We start from the raw sequence: 26004 nt of genomic DNA, 5'->3' as shown, positions 1-26004 counted from the left end.
AGCAAGTTTTGTTTAGCCTTTTTTTAGTGTTTCACGACTTTTGTGAAGGAGCAAGAAGTCAAAGCCTTACTCTTCTTGGTGGTGACTAGCAAGAGGAGAAGAGGCAAAAGACATGCATTGAAACTCCACTTAAACATAAAAGGTTTTTACTGGGAGGGAGGTAAAATACTGGTTTGCCCAGAGAGAGTGTGGAGTCTCCATCCTTGAAGATATTCAAAACCCAAATGGACGCAGCCCTGGGCAACATGCTGTAATTGACCCTGCTTTGAGCGGGGCTTGGACTAGATGACTTCCAAAGGTCCCTTCTATCCTCAAGGCTTCTGTGATTCTGTGACTGTCTAGCCAGTTTCTTTTCCAAGTTATTGATGTGTTTTGCCACAGGAAGAGCAACAAGCTGTATCAACAAACTCTTGCCACTGGAAAAGCTGAATTAATTGCTAGAATCACACCCACCAGCTGGAGCGAACGCAAGTTTCTCTTCAAAGGCCTGCCAACGTAAATGTTATTGTAGTAGAATCTCAGCTCTAGCTGTGGGCTGTATGCCAGACTTCTTAAAGCGCCTCAAGAACTCAGACATCATTAGCTACAGTATTAGTGCCCTGATAGGAGCTGCGGGGGATAGCAATGGGAGCGGCTGGCTGAAACGGTGATCGAGCCTGTGCTACGTGCTCTGCTGCACCAAAAGGGCTTCAGATCCCTTAGCCCAGCGGGAATATCATCCTGTGAAAAACATGTGCCAGATATAGGGAAGAATGATGAAGATGGTTAGAGTGCACCCAACAGAGAAGCCTGGGAGACCTGATGTTCTTTGGCAAAAACTTTCAGCAACCTAAAGATCATCCTGCCAACTTTGAGTCTTCCACCCATCCCCTGGACGAGAAGCATTTCCTGAACACTCATTAAAACAGAACTATTGGGCTATTCCATGACTGTAGATGGAGTGGGATTAGTGGCCAGAGCAGAAGGAGGTGAGGGATAAGCAAGGCTGAACACTGCTGAGAAGGGGTGGGCTGGAAGCCGTTGGTAGATTTACTGCAGCAGGGAGGAAGAGGACGAAGGGGTCGGTTGACTCTTGTTAACACTGTACAGTGCAACAAGCACGGAGGACTGTGTCTTGAGGGACAGGCACACTGCTGTGAAGCCACTCCCATCACCATTCCACCCGCCCTGTCCAGCTCCACTGGCTGGACATCATCTCAGGCTGAGCACTGCATTCAGCTGAGCCTCAGGGTGGAACCATACAAACCTTTTTGTGCATGGAAAACAGGAATGGAGAGAGAATAGCCCTTCCCTTCTATTTTCTGCTTAAATGATGAGCTGCTTGGCTGAGATAAGGGAGATTTCATTGCAAACCTTGCCTATTTGGCAGACGGCTTTTCTAATCTCCAGTTCCTGGAATATATTTAAGTTGCATTTTTTCAGGCCTAATGATTTTGGAAAAAAGGCAATATAAATATCATTCCTAAAGACACAAAGCTGAGAAGCAATACTCCTCCCATCTCAATATCATTCAGCATAGTCTTTAAGCCTATTACAGAAGTTAGGGAAGGAGGTCTGACTAATTATTTACTGAGCACTTGCAAATGGACATACTACTCTACAGTACATGCAGTCTATTCCAAAGCCCCATTTTATGCCTAATAGTGTGTTCTGCTGCATCAGTCACAGGAATTTATTTCAACATGAATATGGTTGCAGGTTTTGTAGATTTAACGGCAATACTTGCCTGCCCTTTCTATAGAGATAACATGAAATGAAACAAACTGGAGCTAGGTACTAAGGAATTATTTAGTTTGAAAAATAACTGCACATTTTTCATCCAGTTTGCCATGGTTATTAAAGTAGACCTGTTCAGGAACAAAATTAATCTTTAGGCTGGCTTTATTTTTTGTTTTGTAATATATTATGTCTCTAAATGTTGAACTCTAATCTGGTTCTAACCATAGGAGTGTTGTTGCTGTACACTCGATACATTAACGTCCAAGAAAGGATATCCTCTGCATTTTGTTACTGCTCAAGCAATTTTCACTTCAAATCATGTTATTCTTTACTCTTTGCTTTCTCATACAGTTCTGCACATCATATGCCTGAAATTGCCATCCTGCAAATTGCAAACACAGCCTGTTTGTTTCTCACATCCAAAACAGGAGCAAGAAGAATAAAGGTTGACTTAAGACAAGCACAAATGTTGTTCACTACAACAGTACCCTGAGAGCCTAACCCAGCAAAGTTTGTAAGCAGGTATTTCATTTAAAACATGTTAATATTCCCACTGCCTTTGAAAGAATACATTTTAAGTCAAGGCTTCTATAGAAATGTTCACACTGCAGTTACTCACAGGTCAAAGGACTCACTGGATGAGGTCTGAGCACCTTCCAAGCAGAGTGGACCTACTACACTAAACGCAACTCTGTCTTCCAGAAACTAAATTAATTCCTTTATTGTCTTTACACTGTAATAGACTCAAAGTTCAATTTAAAATTTAAAATGGATAATAGAAATATGACACACATAGGAAGTGAAATTCCAGACATAAGGTTTTCTAATTTGCTTCGCTGGAAGTGATTCATTCTTAGCAAATTATCTGTGACAAGTCAGAATTTCACTGATAAAGCCTCTCACTTACTCCAGCTTCTGTTCAGAGGAGCATCTAAAAACTCCTCATGCCCAGTCCTTGATGAAGAACAAGAATTCAATTCAAACTGAAAAGAGGCAGTGCTGGGAGAGGTTCTGACATTCAGAAAGGGGAGGAGGATAAAAGAGAGAGAAAAATGACAGACTCAGTCTGCACCATTACTAAAATTAGATCATTTCTTTTGTTCTCCTGAACCTTCTGCTCTATTTGCCAGGAATCATATTAGCAACAGAAACTGTGAGAATCTGTCCAACCTTATGAGAAGCTGGAAACAAAGAAATTATGAAAATCCTTTTTAAATGTAGTTGCACATACAAAGAAAAAAAGTCAGAGTTTTAAAATTCTGCAAGATTAGATCAAAACCCATGTCAGAAACCTTAATTAACAGTATTGCAACGTGCTTAGTACCAGCACAGAACAGTACTTTAGCATTTGTGCCTATGTAAATATTGTTTACAACTTAGGACAGACCTGGACAGCCTTAAACAGAGATGTGGTCACAAGTTCTTCTCAAGAGCAGCCAGTTGACCCAAAATGTTCCTCTACTGCCTGAGCATGTTATTCAATATTGCCACCCAAAACAGTTCCGAAGGGCCAGCTCTGCTCCAGGGAAGCACTCTGATGGCTGGCAGCAAATCTCTTCTTCATGTGGGAGATGCATCAGCAGACCTAACGGCCTGTAGCGCTACAGAAGCAAGTGATTCTGGTATACACAAAGACACCATAGCTGATGACTTCAATATTGTGGAAATTTCACATGAGAATCTTCACCTTGAGACCTTCTGTTCCTGGTCTGCTGTTTTGAAGACATAATTAGAAGCAACAGGTAAAGACTAATCAATATTTTAAGTCAGGTACACAAGGGAAATACTCATCCTCAGGTGATGGGATCAGATTTCCCCTCCAGTCTGACTGCACTAGAATGGTAAATAATGGCTCTTCCATAGCCTTGCCTGTAGCCTCATGGTTAAAATATCTTTTACAGAGTGAGACAGTGAGTTGGACCTTTTCAGGCTAAGAAGGTCCTTGGCCTCCTTCCTCTTGGGGTGGGCGGCCCCTAGTCTACTTGTCTGGTCTGCAAAAGGCAATTCCTGACATCACACCATTGCCTTTTAGTCCTTCTTAAGCAGGTACTGGACCTGCCAGGAGCACCACTGCTCAGAGTGAATGGAGATACAACAAATCAGATGCACTAAGGCAGCAGCTCAGACCTGCTCCTGGACTGATGTTTCCCAATGGCTAACGTTGGCAGCTCTCCACTTAGCAAACACCTAACTGTCTACCAGAGACACTGACTTCACTTTGTCCCCAATCTTGCACAAAGCCCAGATATCTCACAGATTTCTGGATTCATTATTTTGGGCCAAGAATATTTTTTTAAGTCATTGCAAAGTTGGCTGCTTGATGGTGGAGATCCAAAACCTAGTTTTTAACAACTAGCGTGTGTGACTATGACCATTCTTAATTGGATGAAGTGCTCAAGAACACAGGATCCAATGCCTTGCATGTAGATCATGCAAAATTTAACACTGCTACCACAGCTACCAAGCGTCCTTAAGCTCTGGCAGTAAGAGGTTGTGTGTCGTTGGAGCAGAGCGCCTTGCACGTGATCTGTCTCCATTTATAACCACATCTGTGCAGCCACAGACTGTGGTATGAATGACAACTGTGAAGTTTGCATGGCCACAGGACTGTTGCACCCTGTCAAACTAAAGATGCAGAATATCCCACAGTCAATCCTGGGCTGTCACTTGCGATCCTAGTAGTACACAAATTTGCCATTTGTAATTCATTCTCTCTCCCCTTCTCCTCAGATCAGTGACAGATTCTCAAAACACAGCGATTGGAAAAGAGTTCCAAGGCAAGTAGGTATTTCCCAAAACATAAAATATTTAACTAGATTGCTTCCATAATCAAGATGTTTTGAGCATTAAATGCAAGGAGGGGGGAAAAAAGGAAAACCTGGTTTCGTTAAAACACAAAACACAGTCCCTGATTTTAAGAATATCCTACACAAACTAAAAGGAAATCTGCAAACTCAGACTGTCTTACCCTTCACTAGGAGCGACACTGAAAGAATACGGTTCTTCTAAAATACAAACCACATTATACACAACACTACACTGGTAAGAAATACTTTCATATCGCTTTAATGTCATAATAAATGGCTAGATATCAATTCTGGAATGGCTTGAAGCATACTCTTAGCTGCCATACAGAAAGGGTAGCTGCATGGGAGTTGCTGCTTCAGTTGATAAGACCCATTACAAGGGTGATGTTACCCTTGAACTCTTAATGGTAGCTCAGAAATGTCATCAAAAGCCTTTGCCTCTCAGAAACCATGGGCATCTTACACTGTATTGGGTACTTTTTTGTAAAGTTTATTTTAAAGGAATAAGGCTATACAGAAAGAAGCAAGCTCCCTAGCACACCATGTTTTTCCATGCCAGGGCATAGTGTCGAAAGGCATTACTTCCAAGGGAGCCACAAAAGAGTAGTCATGGATAACATACCTCCAGCATACACAGCTTTCCAGAAAGCCCTACAGATAAACACAAGATGGGTCTGCGATAGGATGCAGAACAAAAAGATTGAGTATAACACCCAAGCATCAAGAAAAAGAGAGGAAAGGTAATAACTTCCATGATCTGATTTGAAAGTGACTGTTTTTTTTACCTAGCACTAACTCTCAAAGAATAATTTCCTACAAGCTCTGTCTTCCCTAATAGTCAGTAAATGCAATAAAGCACGTGTTTCTCCTACTCTTATTGCTGCATAAAAAGACGCATTCCAAAACAAAAATCACTTTTTTTGTTCATTTTTCAAGAGAAGAAAGGTCAGTAAGAAAAATACTTGCTCCCACATACAACATTCCAAACAAAGTAAACATTAAAAATGCAGAAACATGCAAAATGATTACCTGAGGAGTCTGGACCATTAGCCCTTTCACAAAAGCAAGTCAACAACCAAGTGTGCAAATAGTTTATCTGTCCCTTAATTTTAAGCAGATGAGGAGTCTTCTTAATTTCAGTGGGACCATTCACATGCTTGCAGTTACACATTGTGTGATAATCTGCAAAAGACAACTGGAGGTTGGCAGAGCTTACCTAGAACAGTTTACTCTGTTAGCAGGTTTTATCTTATCTTATATGGCCAAGAAAATTCTTCTCTTAAGAGGAATAAATTATTACTCTCTCTTCTCCAGCAAACAGCCTGGAGTCTGCAGTGACTGAAACTCTGATTTATTCTTTTGAGCAATGGAGAAACCACAGGAAATGAGGACAGGCAAGAAGCCTTCTCTGAGTTTTGAAACAGTAGCAGCAGAGCTTGCAGAGAAGTAAATCTGATGCCTGATTGCCTCCTGCAATTGTTATTTAGGATTTACATATTCCAGAAAAGAGTCATCACATTTACAAAATTGTAACTGAATTGGTAAACTGGAACAGGATGGGGTTTGTAAACCAAAAAGTAAATACCTGCTACCAACCTTTAGTGAACTGCACAGAGACACTATTTACCTCAGAGTATCTATAAGACATATCAATACTTACTTTTAGGACTGTAAAAGATATATTTGAAGGACAGGTTGAGTAAACCCTAAGTTGAGGTTTGTTTGAGGTACTTCTGTTTGTTTGTTTGAGATACTCGTAGTTGTCTTGCAGCAGGCTGAACTCCAGTGTCATTTGTGCCATTGACCTTCATTCAAAAGGACCTCAGTAAAGGTAAATAAACATTCTTCTTTGGAATCAATTCCAAGGTTTTACACTGGAGAACCCAATCAAATTACCTTTTTATTATCTTTGAAGGACAAAGATTAACAGAGCTACAAAAAGGTTCTAATGCTTCTGATAAGGATTAAATCGACCGCAGTAATGCTAAAATCCCAAGCATATGCCTGCGTGTTAAACTCTAGGAATCCAGATCAAAATGCATGCAACTGTTTTTAAGAATTCATATGGTGATTGTTGTAACAGATACTAAGGTATAGATCTGCACACCATGGTGCTCTAATGAATACGGAGAGTTAGAGTTTTTAGCATTATTAGATGTAAATTACATTGAGCGTGCTCACTCTGTTGAGTACTGTCAGGGTTCAATGGGTGCAGTCTCAACTGGCAAGAAGCAGTGTAGGATTTGGGTTTACATTTCAAGTTGCCAGTGAATGCTGAAGTTTATTTAACCTAAAAGAAAGCAGAGAATGCATTTATCTTTACCTGACGCTAAAGCCAGCGTTCTCATCTTGAGTGAGTTACACAAAAAGAGAGAAAGGTTATTCACCTTCAAGATTAAGGAAGCTTAAGGATTATATTAGGATCATAAAATCATAAATGGTTTGGGTAGGAAGGGACCTTAGAGATCATCCAACACAAAGCCCACTGCCAAAAAGGGACCCAGCCTGTCAAAAGGGCAAACAGCCCAACAGCCTTTGTGAACAACGGACCAAGGTGACCAGCCCCTTGCATCGTTTGTGCCCAACGGACGAAGGTGACCAGCCCTTTGCATCGTTTGTGCCCAACGGACGAAGGTGAACAGCCCCTTGAATCGTTTGTGCCCAAAGGACCAAGGTGACCAGACCCTTGCAGCATTTTGCCCAATGGACAAAGGTGACCAGCTCCTTGCACTGTGCGTGGCCAGAGGACCAAGGTGACCAGCTCCTTGCACTGTGCGTGGCCAGAGGACCAAGGTGACCAGCTCCTTGCATTGTGTGTGGCCAGAGGACCAAGGTGACCAGCTCCTTGCACTGTGTGTGGCCAGAGGACCAAGGTGACCAGCCCTTTGCACTGTGTGTGGCCGGAGGACCAAGGTGACCAGCCCTTTGCACTGTGTGTGGCCGGAGGACCAAGGTGACCAGGTCCTTGCACTGTGCGTGGCCAGAGGACCAAGGTGACCAGCTCCTTGCACTGTGTGTGGCCAGAGGACCAAGGTGACCAGCTCCTTGCATTGTGTGTGGCCAGAGGACCAAGGTGACCAGCTCCTTGCACTGTGTGTGGCCAGAGGACCAAGGTGACCAGCTCCTTGCACTGTGTGTGGCCAGAGGACCAAGGTGACCAGCTCCTTGCACTGTGTGTGGCCAGAGGACCAAGGTGACCAGCTCCTTGCATTGTGTGTGGCCGGAGGACCAAGGTGACCAGCTCCTTGCACTGTGTGTGGCCAGAGGACCAAGGTGACCAGCTCCTTGCACTGTGTGTGGCCAGAGGACCAAGGTGACCAGCTCCTTGCATTGTGTGTGGCCAGAGGACCAAGGTGACCAGCCCCTTGCACTGTGCGTGGCCAGAGGACCAAGGTGACCAGCTCCTTGCACTGTGCGTGGCCAGAGCACCAAGGTGACCAGCTCCTTGCATTGTGTGTGGCCGGAGGACCAAGGTGACCAGCCCCTTGCATTGCGTGTGGCCAGAGGACCAAGGTGACCAGCCCCTTGCATTGCGTGTGGCCAGAGGACCAAGGTGACCCGCTCCTTGCACTGTGTGTGGCCAGAGGACCAAGGTGACCAGCTCCTTGTATTGTGTGTGGCCAGAGGACCAAGGTGACCAGCCCCTTGCACTGTGCGTGGCCAGAGGACCAAGGTGACCCGCTCCTTGCACTGTGCGTGGCCAGAGGACCAAGGTGACCAGCCCCTTGCACTGTGCGTGGCCAGAGGACCAAGGTGACCCGCTCCTTGCGCTGTGTGTGGCCAGAGAACCAAGGTGACCAGTCCCTTGCACTGTGCGTGGCCAGAGGACCAAGGTGACCAGCCCCTTGCGCTGTGTGTGGCCAGAGGACCAAGGTGACCAGCTCCTTGCACTGTGTGTGGCCAGAGGACCAAGGTGACCAGCTCCTTGCGCTGTGTGTGGCCAGAGGACCAAGGTGACCAGCCCCTTGCACTGTGCGTGGCCAGAGGACCAAGGTGACCAGCCCCTTGCACTGTGTGTGGCCAGAGGACCAAGGTGACCAGCTCCTTGCACTGTGTGTGGCCAGAGGACCAAGGTGACCAGCCCCTTGCACTGTGTGTGGCCAGAGGACCAAGGTGACCAGCCCCTTGCACTGTGTGTGGCCGGAGGACCAAGGTGACCAGCCCCTTGCACTGTGTGTGGCCGGAGGACCAAGGTGACCAGCTCCTTGCATTGTGTGTGGCCAGAGGACCAAGGTGACCAGCTCCTTGCATTGTGTGTTGCCAGAGGACCAAGGTGACCAGCTCCTTGCAGCCTTTGTGCCCGGCTGACCCAGGTGACCGGCCCCTCTCACCCCCGTCCCTGTCCCCTTGTCCCCCCAGCGCTGTGCCCGCGGTCCGGGCAGGGGCAGCGCCGCCATTCACCCCCGCCCGCAGCCCGGAACGTTCAGGCTCCCTCAGGCACGCCCTGGGGCGGGGAAGGGAGGGATCCGCCATTCTCCCGCCGTCCTCCCTCCTCCATTATCCTCCTTCCTCCGCCACCGTCCCTCTGCCTCCCTCCTGCTTCCTCCCTCCTCCCTCCTACTTCCTCCCTTCTCCCTTCTCCTTCCTCCTTCGTGCTCCGTCCCTCCTCCTTCCTCCCTCCTCCCTCCTCCTTCCTCCTTCGTCCTCCATCCTTCCTTCCTCCCTTCTCCATCCTCCTTCCTTTCTTTCTCCTCTCCTTCTCCTCCCTCTTCCCTCCTCCCTCCTCCCTACCTCCTCCCTTCTCCATCCTTCCTTCTCCTTCCTCCATCCTTCCTCCTCCCTCCTTTCTTTCTCCTCCTCTTCCCTCCTTCTTCCTCCCTCCCCTGTCCTCCCTTACCCACTCCTCATCTCCTCTCCTTCCTCTTCTCTTCTCCTCCTCCTCCTCCATCCCACTTCCTCCATCCCTCCACTCTTCTTCCTTCCTCCATCCTCCTTCCTCTTCCCTTCTCCTCCTTCATCCCAGTCCTTCCCTCTTCCTCCTTCTCCTTCTTTCCTCCATCCACTCTCCTCCTCCTCCTCCTCCTCCTCCCTCCCCGCTCAGCCCCTGCTCCAGCCGGGGCCAGAGGTAGGTGCCCTTCTTGCAGAGGCTCATTGGTACCAGCCCGGGGATGAGGACATTGATGGGACAGAGAGAGGGACCAGGGCTGGGAGCACCCACCTGGTTCTGCCCAGCTCCCCATCCCCTGCAGAGCTGGAAACAGCAGATGGTTGATTTATTTGTGGTCATTTGGTTGATTACTTGACTTCCATTTCTGCAGATCGAGATGTCCCATCCCTGGAAACATTCAAGGTCAGGTTGGATGGGGCTCTGAGCAACCTGATGGAGTTGAGGGTGCCCCTGCTCACTGCAGGGGGGTTGGAACTGGGTGACCTTCATCGTATCTTCCAACCCAAACTATTCTAAGATCTAAGGGAGAGGTGGCTGGGTAGGCAACGTGGGAGCGCATCTGGCAGGTGCAGAGGTGACTCTGGAAGGAGATGCTCTACAGTCCTTCCCAAAGGTAGTCCTGGGATGCTCTTCCCGTAACTGGAACGTGGCAGCCTAAGATGCTGCATCCCCACTCTCCCTAGGGAACTTCATCATGGGGTAGAGGTGTGGGTGTCCGGGCACAGGGCTGGGTGTGAGGTGCATATGGATTAATAAACGGCTACCCCGTGCCTCCTGCCCCGGCCTTCCTACCATCTATGCTAGAGGTGGTCAGGAACCACTCCGTAGTCTGGCAGGACCAGACCTGGAAGACCACCAAAGTAAGTATTTTTAAGCCTTACATGCTTCAGTGGCTGGGATGGCTGAGAGCTGTAATCTGCTTGACGTAAGGCTAGACCATCTCAAGCTCATCCGCTGTCAGTGCATGTGAAGGATGATGTCTCCTTAGACAAAACTTAATGCCCTCCTACGAAAGTTTGCCTGGATTTGAGCAATACATGCTTTGTTTCATAGAGTGGTTTGGGTTGCAAGGGACCTTAAAGATCATCCAGTTCCAACCCCCCCCTACTGGATCAGATTGCTCAAAGCCTCATCCAACCTGGTCTTGAACACCTCCAAGACCAGGTTTCCTGTTGTAATAAGGACACAGAGAGGATAGTGCAGCGGAGGGGGATTTCTTAAATGACTTTGTGGTGTTCAGAGTATTTTTTCCATCCTTGTTGGAATAGGATGTAAGTCGTGTGGGTTCCTGCTGCTGAGGAGGAACTGTTGTGTGCAGATTGTTTGGGTAACCAGGCAAACTGTGGCTGTCACCCCAGCCCTGTATGTTAGGAATGTATATTGAAGCCAGGTCCTGTAAACACTCACTGTGTGTGGAGTCCTGTTGCTAGGGCTTTGCACAGAAAAAAAAACAAGACAGCCAGGAGACCCTCTATGTCCCAGTGTGTTACCTGACTCTTCGGAAGCCAAGAAGATAGTTGTGGGTGTCGAGTCTGTAGTTCGTGAGCTGGAGTCTTGGGATTTTCATTTATAAATAAATCCGCATCTCTTTATGGCTCATTTTGGAATATAGCCAAGTAGGACGGTATTATTTATATGCGTAGATTTTTGTGTTTCACACAAAGATGTCTATTGTTTGCACAGAAACTGTAAGGGGAATGTTTTGTTAACATTTTGTTAGGAGTATAAACTGACAAACACAAACGCAGACTGGAGCTTGAAAGAAAAATAACCTCTCTTAGAGCAGGAAAACACAGCTGCCAGAAAACTGCTTTTCAAGGAAAACTCTGCACCTTTTGGTTCCAAGTTTCTTTTAGACCTCAGCTTCTATAATTTTCATGCATATAAATCCTCTACTGCATGTAATTTTTGCAGCAATTTGGTTTTGTGCCCTCTAAACAGTGTTTCTAAACAATATTGGCTGAATTGTGATTATTTTTTAATGGCATTTGAAATTTGGTTTTAGTTGGGTGTGTCCCTGATACATTTTCAAATTCCTGAGCTGACTGCAATAAATTCCTCTCTCCGTTGTCACGATGTCTTCTCCATTAAGACTGAATGCTGCCACTTTCTTCCCTTAAGAAGCTTTCAGTGACGTGAAATAGTATGACCAAAAAACCTCTGTTTTCAATTTTTTCAATATTCCATGTAAGAATTCTGATTTGGGATTCCAATTTGGAATTTTTACTTAAAAACAAAGCATAATAATTCCACAGCCTACATGAGGGCAGTTATAGAGCCTGTGGGATCCTGTTTTTCCTCGTGGAGTGTAATGATTTAGTGGACCCTGACTGCAAATTTCCAGTCGTGATCATGCGTGTGAATGGCCTTTAACACTGTTTTTAACTTAATCCCATGATGACCAGTACCTGCATACAGTAAAGCGATTGATATCTGTTTAAATGTAAGGAGTATATTGTTCTTCAAAGCACCTAAAAGCACTTGGTATTGTAAAAAGAAGAGATCACAGTAGTTTGAAAACTCCATGGCAGTGGAGTGTTTCATTTTAAATATATCAGCAGTGATAGCTGTTAGGTATTCATCAGATTATACAGGTCCAGTAGAAGAAATTCGGCATTTCAGTACTTTCGCGTCTCCTAATGTGCTTTGACACTGAGAATTATTGCTAATGAAGTGCTTTAGCACTGCATTTTTGTGTTGTCTTTTTTCACTAGATTTCTTGAGTATTTCTACCTGTCATTTATGGGTTCCTGCTTTCATGGCTGGGAGGATAAAACTGTATTTGACTATCGTAGGTACCATCTTACTTTCATTATTAATTTCTACATTGCCTGATCCTTTCTAAATGAATATTTGATTTCTATTTGATGAATCATTGTAATCATTTACGGTTATCTTTTTTCCCTTTTTTCAGCTCTCTCCACTGACACACAGAAGAATACATGACGATTCTACTACAGCTCACAAGTAGTGTGTTCATTTTTTTGTTTTGAGTGTTTTAGGAAGCAGAACTGTTCATTGTAAGTCTTGTGTAGTTCTTAGTATGGTGAGATCCTGTTCTGTGACCGGGCTATGTAATAATGCCGATATGGAAAACCCTTTTTAATGCTTCTATTATTTTTTTTTGTCACAGTTAGTTTATTTCATAAGGTTTTAATTTTTACCAGGACCTCGGTTGTGACTGTATCCTTGCAGTTATGTGACTATTCACCAAAATCCCTGACCTTTCTGTTTGTATATGGAGATCCTTAACAGGATTAATTGGAATTGGAGGTCTGCGGCAAGATGTGGTTGGAAGACCAGGTGAAAAAGATTTCAGTTTTAGTGTTCTCGTGTGGAGATGAGTTGCTTTTATGATATCACAAGAACAGATTACAGGTTTTATATATTGCCTAACGTTTCAGAACATGAATATGTTCTTTATTTTGAAATAGCTAGTCTTTTCCCATTGTAGGTTTGCTCAGCAGTTGTATTCAACCTGATACTGTAGGTGCTTTAGGATGATGTCTACCAACACTAACATGTTTGAATGCCAGGATAACTTAAAAAATGAAAATAGGACAAAAGAGTGCCCTGATTAAGTTCTGAGTTCCAGGTTCAGTAATGTTTCTGTCTTTTTCTTTCTGTTCTCTTGCAGGAAAAATTATATTCATCCAGCATTCCTGAGTAATAAGAATGGATCCAGATGTACCTCTGCTGAATGATTACAAAAAGGAGTTCTTCTTGAAGCGCTTTCCACAGACTGTGCTGGGAGGTCCCCGGCTTAAATTAGGCTATTGTGCCCCTCCTTACATCTATGTGAATCAGATTATTCTTTTCCTGACACCATGGGTTTTGGGAGGAGTAGGAACACTTTTGTACCAGTTAGACATTATGAAAGACTACTGTACCGCAGCGCTTTCAGGGGGATTGATGTTTGTTACTGCGCTTATTCTTCAGATGACAAATCTCTATGCAAAACAAAAAACGATGACAGTAGAAAGGAGGCAAATTCAGAATACCCTAACAGATGAAGATGAGTTTGAATTTTCCAGCTGCATAGGTTCAGAGACAGTAAAATTTATTATTCCTGGCAAGAAGTATATAATCAACACTGTATTTCATTCCCTTCTGGCAGGGGTATTATGTGGGTTGGGAACTTGGTATTTGCTGCCAAACAGAATAACCTTACTCTATAGCAACATTGGAGGAACCGTTATGATTTTTGTGTTTGGATGGGTGACCGTATGTATAGGAGAGTATTCGTTAATCATAAATACAGCAACCGAAACAGCTACTTTCCAAGCCCTGGATACTTACGAAATCACTGCTCTGATGAGACCTTTCTACATTTTTGTCTTTGTTGCAGTGGATCTTGCACACAGGTAAACATAATACAGCACTTGGCTAATTAAAGTAATGGCCATTCTATATATTTTTAAGGAGAAACATGAAATTATTCTTCTGAGGAAAATTTATTTGGAGATTTTAATCGACAGTAGAAAAAAAACAAAGCAAGAAGCTAGAAGAGCGCGTGGTAAAAATCGAGGCTGTATGTTGTGCATAGAAGGTTGTTCTTAAACTTTTATAGCATTCCACATAAATTAGGAGGAGCAGTTAGAGTGGTTTCTAAGTAAGGGACAGCTAAAGTTGTCTCCTACTGGGTCAATTTTAGTATTTTTGTACAAGAGTATTTACATACATATCCTTTTAAAGGATGTGCTTTCAAAAAAACATATTCCTCATCTGGAATCGTAGATCTAAACACTGCAAGCTTCAGGAGCACTGGATTTACATCCAGATTTCATCCAGGAATATTTTCTTATTTAATCTGCACATTATTGCAGAGAGGTTTAACTTACAGGCAAAAAAGGAGCATTACTTTGATTTTGATGAATAGATCAGCAAGTGTGACTGTCGCTATATCTTTGTTCCGTGTATTTTCAACTTGTATTTTTAAGTGCTTTTAGAGTACAAAACAACTATATCAGCCTACAAATAGGAGACTTTTATATTTCCACTTTTGAGATTGCTGTCTTAGCTAAAGTATTTGTAGAATCTCTTAAAGCAAGATGCTTTTAGATTTGCTTTATGCATTCTTTCTCCCTGTCAGCTGACATTTATATCACTTTGTCACATGTAAATATTTTATCATTGGGGTACTTCAAATGCATTTTTAAAAGTATGTTTGATTTTACTAGTTTTGCACTGGGAGATGTCTTTGTTAATGATGATAATTTTTTTTTGTTAATAATAATTTACCCTTGTTGCCTCTTCAGTTATGCTATGAGAATTATACATGTGGTCTTGGATACTAAACTCTTCTAATTACCCAAGAAGAAACTGAGTTGTTCTTTAAATTCCTTACAAAATTACTTAGAGGCTTACTTCTTTTTTTTTAGTAAGAAGTAGAGAGAAACCAAATATCTTAGCAGTCCACCAGTAAGTTGATTAGCTGGCTGGTGAACTATGTACAGCTTAGCATTTATGCAGATTTCTAATACTGATCCTTGCATTTTTACAGGAAGATTTTAGTACTTTTATTTAGAAAATAACATTTTGTATTTATAAAGGGAGTTTATCTCTTGATGCTGCACCTGCAACCTGCCAGTTCTTTCAGTGTTAATGCTTATGTCTTGGGTCTTGGATGCATAGAGTTTTGCTTTTGTAATTTTGAAAACATAATTAGCACTTTTTTGTTAAAGAGTTGAGGGCTGGACCTTTCATTTTGCACAACTATTTCTTGAGTATATTATCACAATGGCATCAAAACCGTTAGGATACTCGCGCCACTGGACTCATCTGTATAATTGGAAGTCTTCAAGTTTTTTGAGTCAACTGCTATCCTGTGTTCTGATGTTACTAATTACTGTCCCCAGTATAAATGTATGTCTCTATTTTTCCTTTTAAAGGATGCCATTTGTGATTTTGTGGATAGAATATGCCATGTTTATACTTCTGGGTTTGCTGTAGTGGTTAAACAAAGCCTTTTCACACACCGGGGTTTTTTTCCTTCACAGAAGTCAAATTCATCTCTTCTTTTATCCAGGTTTGCCGTCAACACACCCATTCTAGAACAGACAAACCAGATTTTGCACATCATATTTCTTTTTCTGCCATTCTTATGGGCAATGGGAGTTCTGCCTCCACTTGACGCACTTTTTCTATGGGGAATGGAGCAACTGTTGGAGTTTGGACTAGGAGGTTCACCTATGTCAAGCAACACAAAGTAAATGTTGTTTATGTAACTTAAATATATCAATATTGTTCATAACCTTTTTCTTTTCAAGCAAATCTTTTTTTGTTTTCTCCTTCACAGGTTGTTAGTAATGTTTCTCATTTCTGCTGGAACAGCAATAGCATCGTATTTCATTCCCAGCACTCTCGGTGTGCTCCTCTTCATGACTGGATTTGGGTTCATACTGAGTCTTAACCTAAGCGAGATTGGTTTTACTTTCAAACACACCGTGATCAGCCATTTAGCCTCCAGCAAATCTAAAAATATGCACAGAGGTCTGCAATTTGGGTGGAGGGAATTTATGTTTTATCTGACTGTATTAACATTTGCTCTCGTAGAAGCTAGCCTGCTGCATCAATTTGCAGGCTTTTCATCGTTTTCCAAAGCCAGACCTCAGGCCATAGCGAGTTACGTTCTCATCATATTGTTTATAATGATGTGGATTCTTAGAGAGATTCAGAAAGTGTACTTGTTTGGAGTCTTCCGAAACCCTTTTTATCCAAAGGATGTCAGGACTGTGACTGTGTTCATGGAGAAGCAAAGAAGGCTAATGAAAGTTGGTGTTGTCAGGAGGATTTTACTAACAGTAGGTAGGAATACGCGCTGTCTGTTGTTTGTTAGATGATTGTAGGAAGACTGACACAATGCTAGAATTGGTCTATGTGCAAGATTCTGTGAAAGTACTAAAGAAAAACCAAGTAGCTGGGAATATTTGTTGATGTTTTGCTGAATTGTGCATTGAGATCAAAATTACTGGTTCAGAATATTTAAAAAGTAATTAGTGATTTTAGTTACTTTTTGGTTTAGGGATAAACCTTAAATTCAAGCTTTTAAAAGTCCAGGTCAGAAAAAAAAGACCTTTTAAAGGGTTTTAGTTAGAATATCAGAAGTCATTTTTAAATAAAAACTTGCTGGTAAAGGGAACAGTCTCCTTTCTAGTAGGTTAGGGACAAACGCATCCACTTTAGAGGAAACAAAATTTGATCGGAATTGTTTAATTTTATAAAGAAGCATCAGTCGGGGGAAGCAATGCTCACCCTCACAATGAGGGTGATGAGACACTGGCACAGGTTGCCCAGGGAAGGTGTAGCTGCCCCATTCCTGGAGGGGTTCAAGTCCAGTTTGGATGGGGCTTTGAGTGACTGGATCCAGTGGGTGGTGTCCGTGCCCATGGCTGGGGGTTGGAACTGGATGGGCCTTAAGGTCCCTTCCAACACAAATAAATCTGTTATTCTATGATTCTATAAGACTGCTTACCTCTGTAGACTTTAATTATTTTTTTTAAAGGAAATCAATGATCTTTTCATTTCAATTACAGTGTCTCCGTTTGCTATGATAGCATTCCTGTCACTAGACCGTGCGCTACAAAATCTTCATTCTGTGTCTGTTTGCATTGGATTCACAAGAATATTTAGGATGGTAATTTGAATTTTAAATATGTTAGCCTAAGAAATCATCTTCTACGTGATTAAGTATGAAGGTGACTTGGAAGAAATAGTCCGGGTCATGAAACAGAGATCAATAAATACATTTTTATGTATTTATGTCTAACATATTTCTGTTTTAGGTCTGGCAACATACAGAAAATGCCCTGGTGGACATAGTGGTTGTGTCAATAGTGCAGATGTTGGTGTTGAATCCAGACCTCTGGTGGAACAGGAGCCTGGATACAGGAATCAGACTCTTGCTGGTAATTGTCATAATGTACATTTAAGCAGATAACTGTCTCTTAAGATCTTTGTTTCCTTGCCCTCCCCTATTAGAGAATTAGAGTACAGGACCTAGCAAAGAGAAGCTAAAAACCTGTGTGCTAAGATACACGCTCTAATGCCGGCCAATGATAATCACACTTCATTTTCTTCATGTTGCTGTTGATAAGACAGCTTTGGCAGTGCTGAACATGACAAGAATACAAATCAACACATCCTTGTTGTATCTGTCTTGCAGGTTGGTATCCTCCGGGATCGACTGCTTCAGTTTGTCTCAAAGTTGCAGTTTGCTATGGCTGTTCTTTTGACATCGTGGACAGAGAAAAAACAACGTCGTAAATCTACCGCCACATTAATCACGCTCAATGTCATTTTCTTCCCAATTCTGCTGACCATCGTCGCCATCTCTGCACTCCTTTCTTCTCCCTTGCTGCCGCTCTTCACGCTACCGGTATTTTTAGTCGGGTTTCCTAGGCCTATCCGAAGCTGGCCAGGACCGGTGGGCCCTAAGGCATGTGTTTGCTTTGACACTGTGTACTACCAGCAGTTGGTACCAAGTCTGGCGGTGGCTCTGCAGTCTGCTCTGGCAGCTGGTAGCCTAGGTAGGTGGGCTGGAAATGCTGTGAAGGAGTACAGCTACATGTTTTGGGAAGCATGGTTTCGGTGGAGAAGAGGAGAATCATAGAATCTGATTTAAGCTACGTTTCATGGTGTAGGTTAAATCTGATATTCAGAGATTGTTCAGTTGATTACTTTTATCCTTGTCATACATCTCTATGGGTTACATTCATGTAAGAAAACAATTCTGGTTGGTTATCTTTAAAATAGGGAGAAACTAAGTGGTGATGAATTGGTATCAATCCTCATCTTTTTATCCTGAACAAAAAAGGATGTTATGCATTCATCCCACCTAGCTGGAGGCAGTAAATTGAGGGGTTCTCTTGACAGTTCGTGGAGAGAAGGTGGTGCGTGAGACTACTTTTTGTGATTGTGTATATGTGTGTCTTTTTCTGCCCCAAACCTGTAACTCAGGATCCAGAAGGTGACTTGGCTGGTTTGGCCGTGTTAAGTAGGGGTGGTGAATATCGAATAGCTATTTGTAAAATACATGATGTAGCCTACCAAGCAGTAAACAGCTGAGAACTGAACCAGGTGATAAGTCTTAATGTTGTATCTTGTGCAGTTAGGGTAGGGTTGTAACAGCACTGGTGGTCTTAAAACTTTGCGAGACATCACGATAGGTATTAAGAGTTACATAAACAGAGGTGAAAAAACGGCCAGTCTTTTTCCCAGCTGGAGACAGAATAACTGTTAAAATTGTAAGCTCATTTTCTTGAGAAACCGTCTTTGTTAATAATCAAAAGATTGTAGCCCTTGCACAAAAGGCAAACGTTTAAATAAGCCTCTTAGAAAACGGCTGATGACTAGAAAAAAATGGACTAATATTTACAGACAGTGGAAGTTAACCTCAATCACACTTTTCTGAAGACTGTGTGCAAGTGCTTTACTAGGAGGCATTTGCTGCATTTTTAGTACTGGTGAAAAGAGAGAGATTAAAAAAATAAAGCTAGGAAGCTTTATTCCTCTAAAAATGAGACATTTTAGTTTGTCTACTGCATCAGTCTATGTATATTCTATATATAAAATAGAGATACAGATATATATTTCTTCATTGCCATCATGACTGTGGTAGCATGTATGGCTCAGATTAAATAATTAAAACCACTAGTCTTTAGGGGGGGAAAACTCTCTTTTAATGGGAAAAGATGAATTAATGTCTTCAAGTGGTGTTCATAGTGTGGTGTCCGTAGATGAGCTCAAAATGAAGAGTTACCACTTTGCGTGCCTCTATTTTAATTTAAAACCCTACTTTTTTCAATGTAAAGGCATTTTAGTAGCTTTAACAGCTAGCAAGAGAAGAATTAAAATCTTTGCAAAATGTTAGCAAGAAAATGCACTTCATTAGCTCAGTGGGACAGAAAAGGTTACTTAAATTTTAACTACAGCTTAATGGTTGGTTTCCCTGCTTTCATCTTACAACATCCTGAAACTAAAATTCTCTGTACAAGTGAGTGATCACTTAGACGTGAGTGGGAGTAGAAGCAGGTCATTAACTGGTAGCAAACGTCATGCTTGAGGACAGCACCATTGTCTTGGAGAAGCTGGCAGTTGGCTACAACTTAAAAGAAATATGGTATAAACCACATGTTGTTAGCAACTTTTTATTGAAACAGGTAAAAGAGAGAATACCATGAATTCAGGACCTAAATGTCATCTAATTTTTAGTGTGAGAGCCAGATTGCAGGATTTTTGAGTGCTGACTGATTTGATGTGTGACCTGAAGTTGTTCAGAACTTGGTTTTCAAATCTCAGTTTATTTTGTGTGGCTGTATTTTGGGTGATTTCAGACTTAAGACAGTGAGACCAGATTCATTCCACACACACAGAACTGCCCCAGAGGTACTTCAGAAATACTGCATGCAGGTGATATCTATTGTTAGTGTTCAGTGTGTACGATACTGAGTCACAGATCTGTAAAGATGAGCAGGTGCCATTGACAATGTGGCTTTTTATCTCTCTGCCTCTATTTATGCACCTGTAAAATGAGTGTCATATTATGTCAATGGTAAGCTATCACTTGAGCAAAATCGTTTACACTCTGGATTTTGCATCCTAAGGGATATTTTCTGATAATTCAGAAATACAGAAAAGTCAATTTAGGAACTGGTAGTGGAGGTAACAAATCATACCGAGTCGGATTTTTATTTCTCCCATAACACTAAACTTCTTACTCCACAGCAAATAGGGCCGTTAAGATATTTACATGCTAGATGGTGAGTCTTGAGTGTATTCAGTGCTCATATGAGTACCAGTTCTTCAGGTGACATCAATGGAAACTGTGCCTTTAGAAATGCAACCAAAGATCATCGTTCATCATCAAAGTTAGGTCTACAAAGGGAATTGAGAGTGGAGTTGCTTAACCCCGGTCTGGTAGGATTATCATAGTCTGCACTATGAGAGTTTCCCAGATTTCTGCAGCTTTTTCAGAGACAGCTCTACAATTTCAAGATGGAGCTTTGCAGCTTGTTTCTTTAAGGCTCTAGGGTATGAGTTAGTCAGTTTTAACTGATTTTGATGCAGAAATATTTTGTGTTTGGAGTTGAATCCCTCAGGTGGCAGTAGAAAAGGTTTTCATCAATATAATACAGAGTAGTACCATAATTTTTCCTTTGTTTTTCTCTTGTCTAGGCCTGTCTCTCCCTGGATCGCATTACTTGTGCCGTTTTCAGGACAGACTGATGTGGATATTGGTGCTAGAAAAAGGCTTCACTTACTGTGGCGTTAACATTAAGGTAACTGCATGCAGAGAACTAACTATTTTGAAATCATGTAGACATTTTGCTGTATAAACTTTGAACACTTTAATTTACCTGATGCTACAGCCAGTTTTAAGATGAGTGTTATTGCTTTACTAACTAGTCTTGCAGCTGACGTGCTTTGCAGATGTGAAATGTTTTATTATCTATCCTGTTATACAGCATCTTCAATAAGCTGACTAAAAAGATCTGTATGAGGCAAAGAGTTATTTTTTTTAAGACTGTGTCTTATATTGTTGTGGATGCTTTGCTGTTGCTGTTATCTCTGATTGGATTTGTAGGTTCAGTTGTGGAAATATTGACAATCAAATGTATCTTTATTTGTTCAGAATAAAGTTGTTGCAAGAATTGTCCAATACCTAAAAGGGGATAGGACTTTTATTAAGGCTTGTAGTGATAGGACAACGGGGAATGGGTATAAACCGTAGAGGGGCAGATTTAGACATAAGGAAGAATTTCTTCACTATGAGAGTGGTGAGACACTGGCACAGGGTGCCCAGGGAAGCTATGGCTGCCCCATCCCTGGAGGTGTTTAAGGCCAGGTTGGATGGGGCCTTGGGCAGCCTGAGCCAGTGGGAGGTGTCCCTGCCCATGGCAGGGGGTTGGAACTGGATGATCTTTAAGGTTCCTTCCAACCCAAACCATTCTATGATTCTGTGATTGTAAGAAAGTGAAGGCAAAAAACCAAGTTGTTTTTATTTGTGCTTTAGGGCCTAGAACTGCAGGAAACATCCTGTCATGCTGCTGAAGCTCAAAGAGTTGATGAAATTTTTGAAATGGCCTTTGAACATCAGGAGCACACAAAGATTCTTTCTCCCAATCACCATTTTGGGCACATTTTAACTCCTTGTACTCTTCTACCTGTGCGGCTGTATTCTGACGCCAGAAATGTGTTATCTGGAATTATTGACTCTCATGAGAATTTAAAGCAAATGAAAGATGATTTCATTAAAGTGCTTGTATGGATGCTTGTCCAATATTGTTATAACAAATCAAAAATGTGCGAAAGCCCTGGAAATGCTGGCAAAGCCAACAAAGGATCATTTCCAGAAACCCAGCATATTTGTGCCATAGAAAAATCCAGGCCTCTGAGGGAAGAAGAAAGCTCTAGTGCAGATACCATTGAGGACTGGGATGATGATAGTGAAATTTTTGATCCTGAACCCAGTGGCAAAATGAAAGACAGAAGAGAAGCTGGGCAGTTGGGAGCTACACCAGAAGTATGTCTGTCTATTCCAGGATCTGTAGAAACAGAGAGCCAAGATGTCCCACAAGAAATGTCACCAGAAGATAAATTACACAGGGCTGTTGTGCTTGGGCTCCCTGCTGTAGACAAAGGGAAACAGCAACAAGTTTTACCTCAGATTGAATTTAGCTGCTCTTACTCAGAGCTATTGAGCATCCCTGAAGAATGGCAAACAGCCCCAGTTCCTACTTCCAAAGTCCATGAAATGAGACAGAGGTTTCCAGAAGAATGGTACCATTTCATTTTGAGTCAGCTGGACTTTTTTTACCTGAAAGAAAAGCCTGCCAATTTACTTGAAGACCTTATGAAAGATAAAGCTTTGAAAGACTTGTACATCCATGGAGTATTGTCATGTTGTTTTGGTATGTTTGGACTGGATAATGCCATACTTGTCCCAAGCCACGTGTTCAGAGCATACACTGGTGGAATTCCATGGTCTGTTGGTTTGAACTGGCTGACTGGCAAACCGGAGCTATTCCAGCTTGCGTTAAAAGCATTCAGGTAAAAGAAAAATACTCTCTCAGATGATAAAAATGGTATAGAATGCCCTGTGCTTTGAAAGTATCACTTCACTAAGAGTAGTTAATGTCAAATCCATATAATTTAAATACTTTTGTAACTACACAAACATTGCCTGTAACCACAGGCAGTGAAGGCATGGAGATCTGTGAAGTGAGTGAAGATATGGAGAACCCTTCCCCTCCCCTCTCCTTTCCTCCCTTCCTTCCTTCCCCGCAAGAGCTGCCTCCAACACTGGAAATCTGCTGTGTTAAGTGGGGAAAAAACAACCTATTCTCTTTGTCCCCATAATCTAAAGGAGTTGTGGTGGAGTTGGATGCTTGGCGTTTCCCATTATTGGGCAGTCATAACGGTGTTTGAGTGAATGAAAGATGTTCAAGCTAATGGGTTTCACATCTGAGTGAGCTAAAAGCCTGCCTGCGCGAACTTCTAGTGATGCGACTGAGCAGTAACTTACAAAGCTGCTGGTGCTTGATAACGTTTGATGCTGCCTGCCTGCCATTTGTAGCCTGAAGAGGCTTTCTCCCTTCGTCTTTTGCTGTAGTACTCACTGTGTGGCTCTTTGTGCCTTCCAGATACACTATTAAACTCATGGTGGACAAAGCAAGCCTGGGTCCAGTTGAGAATTTCAAAGAGCTCGTTAACTACCTGGAAGAGTATGAAAACAATTGGTACATTGGACTGGCGTCAGATCTCGAGTGGCAGCAAGCAGTTCTTCAAGAAAAGCCATTTCTCTTTTCACTGGGGCATGACCCAACCATGGTAAGGAGAAACATCACCACTAAGGAAGGTGGTTTTCTTTTCCACTGCTGTTTTTTTTCCCCTTTTAATTGTGTTCCAAAACATGAAGGCTGTGCAACCAGGCTTCTTTCTACTAGGCAGGAGCTGACATAACTGTTGCTGAAAATCACACTGTGGGGTCCTTCAGGTGCAGCAATATTTCCTGACTGTCTTCCTAGGTGGAAGAATTGAACCGAGGAGACAAGTTTATACAATTTGCCATTTTTAAAGGGATGGTGTTCATAGTGCATAACCCCAAAGTTTCATTTTAGTGCTTTGTAACCAAAATGCTTGTGTATCTTCTTCGAGAATGTCCTGATCCATCTTGATCTGTTTGTTCTTAAAGGGCGTTTACACTGGGCGAGTCCTCACTCTCCAGGAATTGTTAGTGCAAGTGGGAAAACTTAACGAAGAAGCTGTCCGAGGTCAGTGGGCAAATCTGTCCTGGGAGCTGCTGTACGCTACCAATGATGATGAAGAACGCTACAGCATCCAGGCACACTCCGTTCTCCTGCGAAACCTCACCGTGCAAGCTGCGGACCCACCTCTTGGTTACCCTGTTTATTCATCTGAACTTCTCTATCTGCCTTTGTTCTAGAACGTTGGTGGCACTTTTGTTTTGGTTTACTATTATTATTATTTTGTATTTTCCATCCACCTGTTGGTGGGATTCAAATGCTACATATATGCCCTAGGGATAAGATTTGACTCTCAAAATGGCATTGGATGGCAGTGCCAAGCCAGCGAAGGACAGAAACGGTGGCAGCCAGAACTTTCAGCAAACAGAAGGGTTTGTTTTCTTGTTGCTGGAACACGTGAGACAGCATTGTCTGTGTGGCTGCTAAGCCAGGAGATGCTGAAATTCTCTTCTCCAGTTTCAAGGAGAGCAGCATAATTCTGATTGTTATTTTTGGTGCATTCTGATTTTATTATATTTCATTTTTCTTTTTTAATAGTTGGACAGGTGACTTGCACTGACAGGTTACAGCTCACTGCAGAATCGCCAGCCCCAGGGTCGGTAACCAAAGTGTACATAGGACTATTTATATGGTGTATTTTTTTATTCTGGCCATTTGTATATTGCACTGAGTTCAGTTTTAGCACTTGTTATGATATCTGACCTTAGCTGATCTTCCTTAGGCGCAGTGAGTTACCAGCTGTGCTTCAGCAAAGTTCTAACAGACAATTTCTACTGAAGTACTGGTGCCGTTTTGGTGGCAAAGAGAATTTCTATAAAGCAGTTCATTCTGGCACACTAATAACCTTTGAGACTACAGACAAAAGTAAGCGTGTAATGAGGGAAGACAAGGAATTTAAATCCAAAACAATAAATTTTATTTCGTTCTTCCAATATTCGTGTATTTTATATATATATATAAAATATATATAATATTATATATATATATATAAAATATGTTGGTTTTTGCAAACCGATGCCCACGTCACTAACAAGTCTTCCACAAATACAGCAAGAGCTTCATTATGGGCTGGGGGGAAATCCAGCTGTCTGAGCCAGAATTAAGCTTTTTAGTCCTACCAGAGGTTAGAGCAGAGCCTGGCAGTTGGTCTGTAGTGTTGCAGGTCTCAGTCATCTCTCCAGGGCATGGCTTATCCTGTTTGTTATCACCCATCATTAGCACACAAATGTGTTTTCCCTGTGGGTCAGCTGTTGCTGTCTGTTACTGCTGACACCTGATCAGGTCGTAAGCATTTGTCTTTAACCTGCAGAATCGATTTAAATCGGATCTGCTCTGGAACTGAATCCATACCGGTTCAGAACACCCAGAGCTGTACGAGTTGGAGTAATGTTCATTACTTTTACTCCTCACCTTTAAGGCCTTTTTGTGTCAGGTAAGATGTGGCACAGGCCTGTGTTTGGCTGTTAGCTCTTCCTTTTGATCAGTGACCATAAATGCAGCCCTGGTAGTGGAGGAAACACCCATCAAACTCTGGGATGCAACACTACTGTACAGGATGAGAATCACACAGAACATGAATGGAAGCAGCTTTTAGCAGGTGATTGGTGTGCAAGAACGTAAATAACAGAGTGCTGATAACCTAAAACCATCTTTCTTGCCCATGAACTTGCAGCCTGTTATCTGGAGACTTCTGCCTTCATTCTATGTCGTTTGTAAACCAAATAAACAAGCTGAGAAAAAACAAGTGTGCTGTGATCTTTTCCTCCTGCTTTTCTCTGGTTTGCTCCATCTGGTACCCAGCCTTCCTGAAAAGCGTTACTGGTAGCTGGTGTTCCAGCAAAGATCTCAAATGGCACCAGATGGAGGAACAGCATTCACTACGTGCAGAATCCTTCCTTGTCTGTGCCCAGGAATGTGGAGCTGGGCTCTAAGGCGCTGTAACATCCTGTACCCTGTATCGCAGGCACCGCATCCTACAGCCCCTCACTCGTTAATATGGTGAGGAAGTTCACACATTCCAGCATGGTTTGTAACACCCTGACTCCAATTCACGCTGATTTCCTATAATCCTCCTCAGATTCTCTTTTTGGCAGAAACAAGAGGTACAGCCTCACGTTCTCTATCACAGATGTGTGCAGGCAAGTGCCCCTGCATGGCACAGCGGTTACAACTCTCTACCCTCACTCTCTCCCCTCCCCACTGCCTCTCTGGACACTGCCCACTCCTCAGACTTCACAGAGCAACCAGACTGCAAAGGACTGCAGCACTAAGAGACTTAACGATTAGGCACTTCTAAATGTCGTGCCAGAAGGTCAGGAATTTA

General features: G+C 42.6%; 1 protein-coding gene across 8 annotated transcripts; it reads left to right on the top strand.

Annotated features, from left to right (window-relative positions):
- The first annotated feature begins 9376 nt into the window (after nt 1-9376).
- On the top strand, nt 9377-25136 carry PCNX4 (pecanex 4). 8 transcript variants are annotated; one of them, XM_054067158.1, is made up of 14 exons: nt 9377-9591; nt 12129-12205; nt 12329-12381; nt 12582-12717; nt 13052-13778; nt 15443-15622; nt 15713-16221; nt 16950-17050; nt 17199-17321; nt 17579-17942; nt 20590-20693; nt 21428-22464; nt 23058-23244; nt 23609-25136. In XM_054067158.1, the coding sequence occupies exons 5-14, from the start codon at nt 13090-13092 to the stop codon at nt 23858-23860; spliced, it is 3546 nt and encodes a 1181-aa protein (XP_053923133.1). In that variant the 5' UTR covers nt 9377-9591; nt 12129-12205; nt 12329-12381; nt 12582-12717; nt 13052-13089; the 3' UTR covers nt 23861-25136. The 8 variants fall into 8 exon arrangements, with proteins under 8 accessions (XP_053923133.1, XP_053923137.1, XP_053923132.1 ...); XM_054067162.1 differs by having other exon boundaries at nt 12129-12209; XM_054067157.1 differs by lacking the exon at nt 12582-12717.
- Nucleotides 25137-26004: the final 868 nt, after the last annotated feature.

Source organism: Cuculus canorus, chromosome 5 (assembly GCF_017976375.1).
Source record: "Cuculus canorus isolate bCucCan1 chromosome 5, bCucCan1.pri, whole genome shotgun sequence".
NCBI lineage: Eukaryota > Metazoa > Chordata > Aves > Cuculiformes > Cuculidae > Cuculus > Cuculus canorus.
Note: the sequence above shows the minus strand (reverse complement) of the source record. Positions and strands in the feature narration are given on the sequence as shown.